Consider the following 7,893-nt stretch of genomic DNA (forward strand, 5'->3'; position numbering starts at 1 on the left):
ATCGAATATAAAATGCTATTTCTGAATATAAATGGTCCATAATTGGAAAGATGAGACAGAAAAATACATGTAGGATGAATGTTCCAATAGTAACTTGACCATAAAGTATATTACTACTATTCCGTTCTACCAAGAACCTGACCACCTAATAAATGAATAAGCAAGTTAGAATCTCATGTGTAATGTAGTGCAAAAGCATCAATTCATAAGCCTCATTAACAATTGAGAATGATTGTAGCAACTGTTTCTAGCTCTGCTTGTGTAGATATAAGAAGTAAGAATATCTGACATTTAAGAAGTCAATAAATATGTAATAATTTATCTCATATACAAATTGCAACACGATTGAGAACTTATTTGCTAACAAAGAAGCTTATCAAAATCTTAGAAGGGAGGAAGGGAACTTGATTGAAATGTAGTAATGGGTTCCAAGTTTCACAAAGCCAAAATATATGATAGCAATTGCTATTCAACAATTTGCCGACCAAAATAAAATATCTTTCTGGATAACTACATCCCAAAGAAAAATGAATACTTGCCATCGTCTCACATACACTCCTCACACAACCCACATGAATATGTGAATGACCTTCTTAGCAAAGTTAATCAATTAAAAGGTTGCCCATTAGCATAGAGAATACTTAAGTTATACCTTGGGAAAGATATTACTTATGCAGCTGACTTAAACATCACATTCAAACAAAGAAATTCTTTGGAAAATCATAAAAAAAGCCCAACTCTGTTGCTTGGTCCATATGCATTTGACACCTTTGAAATTGCAATAACACAGGTACTAGTTTCCTCTTAAACCCATTACAAGTCTATTAGTTAAAAGAAAATCTATTTGTATTATCTTTTTGGGTAATTTAAAAGTAAAGTTTGAAAATGTTAGAAACATGTATCTACTTCATTGTCCTTGTCTTCTAAAAAATCATAGAATTAGAACTTAAAACACTCTCCCTCTCACGAGACATGTCCAAAAGCATATTTGTCCTCACTTGCAATAATCTTTTAGATCTCTTCATATATCCTCTTGCTACTCTACTCTTGACATATAATCTTGTGCTTATCTTAAAATTTGAACATGTATATGAATCTCTTTATACACTTTCTTACAACGCATTCTTCCCTACAAACACACAACAAACACCATCTGCCCTATCATAGCATGATCATTATACTTCTCATCCCACTATTTAATTGCAAAAAGTATTTCTAATTACTCTATACCTCTGTACAAAATATTTTATGCTTACTGTATACAACTTTAAACCGCCAAACACACAAAGTTTATGTCTGAAAGAATCAGTCACTGTATGTTTTCTTACTGTATCACATTACCTTCGCTGATAACTCATTTTATCTTCCAAAAACAAAATCTCCTTCTCAATAAACAAACAATTGCTACAAAATTGTAAGAACCGTAATTCTATTTCAATATAAATAAAAATGGGCAAACAATTTACTTTTCAATTGTTTTATAGACTACTTTCGGCAGGAAATTTCTATTCTTTCGATCATGTTAGCGTCGATTGCAGTCTTTGTCAAGTCACATCAACTGCAACTACCATTCATGTCTGTTAGTGAATCTTCCTCCGTGCTGATGTGGTTCTTTGCCTACAGATATTTAGTCGACAGACAAGCTTTTTATCATGTAACACGTACTCCTTTACGATTCACTATGTTTCTTCTTTTCTCTACAATCTTGCGATAAAACGCTGTAAAATAGGATAAAACAGGTGTGGAGACTTATGCAAGTTTTAATATCTTATATTTATGAACTTGTGATAGAAGCTACATGTTTTGACACATTATTATATGCTTTGGTTCAATTGTTCTACCTAAAATGCCACAATAACTTGTAGAAATCAAATGTAAATATTGATACAAACATTTTAGTTTAGATTTAACATTTTCATTTACGAATTATTTAGAAAACAGTTCAACAATTGTGTCTTTTTTAATTATTAAAAATATATTATTATAAATTTTAGTAATTAAAAATAAATCGAAGAGAATTAAAAATTTTGCTAAAAAATTATTAATTACAATTTAAAATAAGGAAATTGAATAAACAAGTCAACGTAAAATGTATACTGTGTAGGTTGAGTTTCAACCCATCATCTTTGTTGAAAAAAAAAATGGTGTGCCCATTAAATCATTACTATAAAAGAAATGTTGGTTTCTGAGTTAAAACTAAACTATTACCTATTTTTATGAAAAATTATTGTAAATAAAAAAACTCATAAAATATATATGGAAGGATTTCAATTAATATTTTTATATTATTTATATTTATCATCGCTTATCTTTACTAGAATTTACTCTTTTATAAGAACTAAAAATAGAAGTTTGATAGTATAAAGAAAAAATGAAGTTTTAAATATATTTTTTAAAACTTTTTTAATTGAAATTTTTTAGATTTTATTGTTGGTTCTAGAAATGAAGGTAAAGGATCAAGAAATATAATGGATGTTTAAAAGTGGTTTGGATTGAGAATGAAATGAAAATGGGTATTGGATAAAAATATTTATGTTTGGTACAAGGTTTTGTATTCTCATGCCTAAGCTACTGTACCAATCTAAAACAAAATGACTTTTCTTCCTTCTCTACTCCCTTTTCTCTTCAAATACATCTTTTATTATTTTATTATATATATTATTAAAATTAATTACATGAAATATTAAATTTGAAATAGTGTATTGAATTTAACTACCCTAATTTAATAAAGTAATATATATTGCATCTACATTAATCTTATAATAAATGAACTAGGAAAGCAATAAATTCCAGACATCCTTAATTTTTAGTAATAGAAAGCAAAATGATATAGCTTTTGGTTTGAATGAACAAAAATTTAAAAACCAAATTCAATAAACAGAAAAAAGAAAGAAAATTGAAATCGGACCTAAATAAAACAAACAATAAAGAATCAAATATCTAATGGAGGTGGAGCCAGGAATGGAGAGAAGGCCAAAAACAAAAGAATTACATTGTTAATTTGTGACAATTACAAACAATCATTTGACAAAATTAGAGAAAAGAAGGTAACATAATATAAAAAGAAAAAAAGAAAAAAGAAAAGAAAAAAAGAAAAAAGAAAAAGAAAAAGAAGAAGAGAGAGCAGCCCAGCAGCAATTCGGGAAGTTGAAGCCAAGGAAGAAGAATTTGCAAATGCAATTGCAATTCACAAATTGCAATCCGCAGATTGAAGCTGAAAATCACAAAATTATCCTCAGAAGGTCTTTCCCAAAAAAAACAACACACACACACACATCATATATTATCAACAAGAACAAGAACAACAAATCGTTATAGAGAAATGAAGCTTGCCTTTTCTTTTAATCAAATTGGTTGCAAGAGCTTCCACAGCTTTTATGTTCTCCTTCTTGCCATGGAGCTTGGATTTCCATCAAACAAATCATCTATGTATGTCTCTATATCTTCAGGTTGGAACTTTATGTATTTCTCTGTTTGTCTCCCTGGATCCAAATACTGTGAAAACCTAGCTAAAAATGATCTATACGCCGGAATCATCACCGCCGATATCGATACTCGCAGCTCCGATTGAAGTTGTTCGTCGCTTATGATCCATGAGCTTTGTGTTTTGTGAATCTCTTCGAACAATGCGTTGAATCCTTTAAACCTTTCTTTCAGCACTGGCTTTACCACTTTCCCGTGTACTGTTAATCCTTCGTGGTTCAAACAACCTAACAATTTACCCCATGTTTCCCTCTGGTAATTTTTGTGGTATTGGCGTAGATCTGAAGATCTCTTCCTGTACCATGAATCACCCACTAGTTCGTGGATATCTGCAGATCCTTTGATTTTCTGTAAGATGTATCGTCCGTTGTTCATCATGAAGATCGAACTCAGTGCTATGTCTCTGTATAGCTTTGATTTTGCTTCCAGATTTGAATCCAATAGCTCCATCACACGCATCAGTTCTACCGAGAATGGTGATTGATTGTCAGCGCTTGGGTTGTAATTCGGTGCTTGTTCACCTTCGAAATGTGGTCGGCTTGTGGAATCGGCTCTTTCGATCTTTGAATGTTCTTTGAAAATTTGTTCCAGTGTGTTCCTGTACTCGCAAGCGTACTTCAAGTAGTTAATGGTGTATCGAGTTAATGGATGAACGGCGCCGCCTGGTACCGGAGTTTTTCCGGTGTCTGCTTTGATTGAGTTTTCGAGATCGCAAAATATGCAAATCGCTGCTTCGCCTAGACGAGTTCGAGCGGTTGTGGTCTCTGTTTTGAGCTCGTTCGCGGATTCTTCTGGAAATAATGTTTCCATTTTTGGAACCATATCGCGAAGAGCTTCGTACATATCAAGGAGTTTGAACAATTTCTCTGCGGAGCGTTTTGTCATTGCGACTCCTTCTGAGAAATTTAGCAGTTGAATCACAATGCCGCGTGTAAGATTGCTAAACAGACTGGCGGAAATCGGAGGATATGATGAAAATACAGATTCGGTGAGATTCTGTTCGCCAGAGAACAAAATGGTGGCGCATTGCTTGATCGTTTTAATCCATGTAGCGATCTCCCTCTCCATTGATTCCCAATTCATCTTCTGGATATCATCGATGCTGTGTTTTTCAAATCCGAGCTTCAGTAAGGCATCTTCGATTATGTTTCTTCTCGCAACCATGTACACTTGGCAGCATTCCGATTCGTACCCACCGGAAATCATTCGCTTAGCGATTTTGTTCAAATAGTTGACGATCTCCTTGGAGTAACCTGGAAACTGGAGCTGGTCGGATTCAGCCTCAGGAAATGCACAACGATCCTGTTCTTGTTTACCTTTTGTATCAGTAGCAGGATCAGAATCGCTATTTCTAGATTCCTCCAGAAAGAATCTGAACTCTTCTTCCAAATAAGAAATCGCTTGCTGTTGAGTGCTTCCGATGCGATTGATCAATGAATTCTTCTCCTCTTCCAATTTCATCTCGTGAATTGCATTTTTTAGCTTCGATATCCTATCAATCGCTTCGAGAAACGTTGACTCATCCTCCGGCACTCGACATTCTCTCTGCTTTGCATTGGGTTCCTCGTTATTGTATTGCTCAATCTTGGCATCCACGAGATCCAAGAATTTGTCGATGAACTTGGGAATGTCAACAGCAGAATCTTCCTCTCGATCACGAGAACCGTGAGGCGTTGAGAGAAATTGATCGACATCTTCAAGAATCGTATTGAGATTGTAATGAAGATCTGGTTCATCCTTGGACTCTTCCTCCTCTTCCTTCTTTTCATCTCCATTCGTCCTTTCTTCTTCTTCATCCTCCTTCTTCTTCTTCTTCTCCTCCTCCTCCTCCTCCTTGTTCTCCTGATCCTGATCCTGATTCTTATTGTGATCGTGATCTTGATCTTTCGAATTTTCGTCAGATTTTACAGCAGGGGCATCGGTTTGATGAGGGAGATTGGTGGCATGATCAGAATCCAATTTGGGGGCATCGGAGGGTTGATTCTCAGGTTGGTTGTTGTTGTCCATTGTTGTAGAATTTAGAATGTGTGGGAAAATGGGGGAAGGGAACGAAAAAGGAGGAGAGTTTCAAGAAAAGAGATCGGAATTGTGAAGAAAAAGATCCATTGAGAGAAGGGGGAAATTTTGGAATTTGTTAGTGTTGTGTTATTTGTGCTTGTAAAAATTTGACTTTTTTCTTTCTTTTTTTCTTTTTGTTGGGTGGTGGGATTTTGAAATGGTCGTTGTGAATGGAGGAGGAAAGACGAGAGAGAGCGGGAGTTTAGAGGAATTTAGTTATAATTCGACACTGCACGCCCATTCCCTCCTTCTGTGGCCCTATTTTCTACTTCCCTTCCAATCCCCCTTTTTCTTCCTTTCTATTTTTTTTTTTTATTTTTTCTTTAAAAAAACAAAAACAAACAAACCCCCTCTTTCTTTTTATTCCCAAAATCTACTTTCTAAATCTTTTTATTGAAAAATTATTTTTATTTTTATGATAAAATTGTAAAATATTTTATAAATGATGATAGACACCAACAGTACTCTTATCATTACGAACACACCTAAAATCTATTTGTGGTCTAGCATATATACGATAATATTTTATTATATTTATAAATATTTGACAATTTAAAAATGTACTAATCCTCGTGAAAATATTGAAATAAGAAATAAGCAAGTTTGAAAAAAAAAATAACGTCTAAAGTCACTAACAATGTAACAATGTGATCAATTGATCTTAAGTATTTAATGGAATAAAATGTGAAGATTTAACTAAGTAATTAATTTATTAGAGTATGTTTGGGCTACGATTTTAGGGCAAAAAGATAAAGAAATTTATGTAATGTGATTTGTAGCATATATACTACTACATATATTCAATAATACTTCTTCATATTATGTGATTTTTCTTAGTGCATATATATACCAATATATACACATATTATATATTCATTCCTTATCCATTTTATATTTTTTACATATATGTTATTGCATAATTCCTTTATCTTTTGTGATTTGTTACATATATATCACTTCATATATTCAATAATACACACACATTTTTTTTATGTTTTGTGTTTTTTTCTTACTGCATTTAATATGAATTATATTTCTTACATATATGTTATTGAATAATTCATTTTTTTCCCTACAATTCCCTATATCTTCAATTCTTTCATCAAAATCCCTACATTACAATCATATTCAGTTTTCCTCAATATTACATATACTAGAAAACAGCTAATGTTTTAATGACATATATTACATATACTCATCATAATTATTTCTCGTTCATGTTCTTGTAAACATAAATAATTTTAATACATAATCAATATTATTTCAAACATAACATATTATTTACTACGTAAGATATGAATATTTAAATAAAATACATAAACAATTTGATATAAGAACCTTTCACTAATAAAATATACACCGAATTTATATATGTTTTTTATTATATATACCTCATATTATATACAATAATACCTTATACATAATTCATTCGTTTAATTTTTTTGTTTATATAGTAAATATTACTAAAATAATAGTAAACGACATGATGATACATACATATTTTTCTTTTATAAATGTATTTGATTACATTATACTTTAATATATCCGCAATTTATAATAGTTATGTTCTATGTTTTAGTATATATATACCCCATATTATATACAATAATATTATATACTGACATATAGTTCTATTATTTTTTGATATGATGGTCAAAATGTAGTTCTTCATTCTCAATAAACTCTAGAATGTATCACGTTCAAAATTAGATTTTCATTTGTTTGCCTATTTAATCGAATATAAAATATACCTAATATACCAAATGTTTCATATGTTTTGAATATAATCTACAATATACCGAATATACCGAATGTTTCATATATTTTGAATGTATACAATATTAAGCACGAAATTTCTAGCTAGATTCTGTTAGATAAGTTTTGTATTTGTCAGCCATCGAAAGTTTTCTTCTTCACCTTCGAACTCTCTAAAATTTTGAAGTAAAAATCGTAATCCACGTTAGAAGGAGTAGACAACCGTTTTCGTAGAAGGAGTAGACAACCGTTTTCGTAAAAGGAGTAGACAACTGTTTTCGTAGAAGAAAAGCATGAAAGTTTTTCACTTCTTTCCAAAACGGTATCCTATGATTTTTTCCATTTAGATATTTGTTATAAATCCCACGATTTTTTTCATTTAGATATTTGTTATAAATCAATTAAATAATACAAATGGGTATTAAAGTAATTTGAGCTCTACATTTATATAATATACTAGCTAATTTAGAATTTTTGTGAAATTTATTAGTAATTTGGATCATACAACAATTTAGGCTATATGAGTTAAAACTTATAATAAATGGGGATTAGGTTACCCTAATTATCCCATTTAACCCTATCTTCTTTTATGTTTTT

The 7,893-nt window shown here is 31.4% G+C and overlaps 1 protein-coding gene across 1 annotated transcript; it reads right to left on the reverse strand.

The window, feature by feature from the left end:
• Nucleotides 1-2,913: 2,913 nt before the first annotated feature.
• On the reverse strand, nucleotides 2,914-5,842 carry LOC101206040 (exocyst complex component EXO70B1). The gene is made up of 2 exons (XM_031885049.1): nucleotides 3,334-5,842; nucleotides 2,914-3,214 (listed from the first exon to the last, which is right to left on the reverse strand). The coding sequence occupies exon 1, from the start codon at nucleotides 5,488-5,490 to the stop codon at nucleotides 3,376-3,378; it is 2,115 nt and encodes a 704-aa protein (XP_031740909.1). The 5' UTR covers nucleotides 5,491-5,842; the 3' UTR covers nucleotides 2,914-3,214; nucleotides 3,334-3,375.
• Between the last annotated feature and the right edge of the window lie 2,051 nt (nucleotides 5,843-7,893).

The sequence above is a fragment of the Cucumis sativus genome, chromosome 5 (assembly GCF_000004075.3).
Source record: "Cucumis sativus cultivar 9930 chromosome 5, Cucumber_9930_V3, whole genome shotgun sequence".
Classification (NCBI taxonomy): Eukaryota; Viridiplantae; Streptophyta; class Magnoliopsida; order Cucurbitales; family Cucurbitaceae; genus Cucumis; species Cucumis sativus.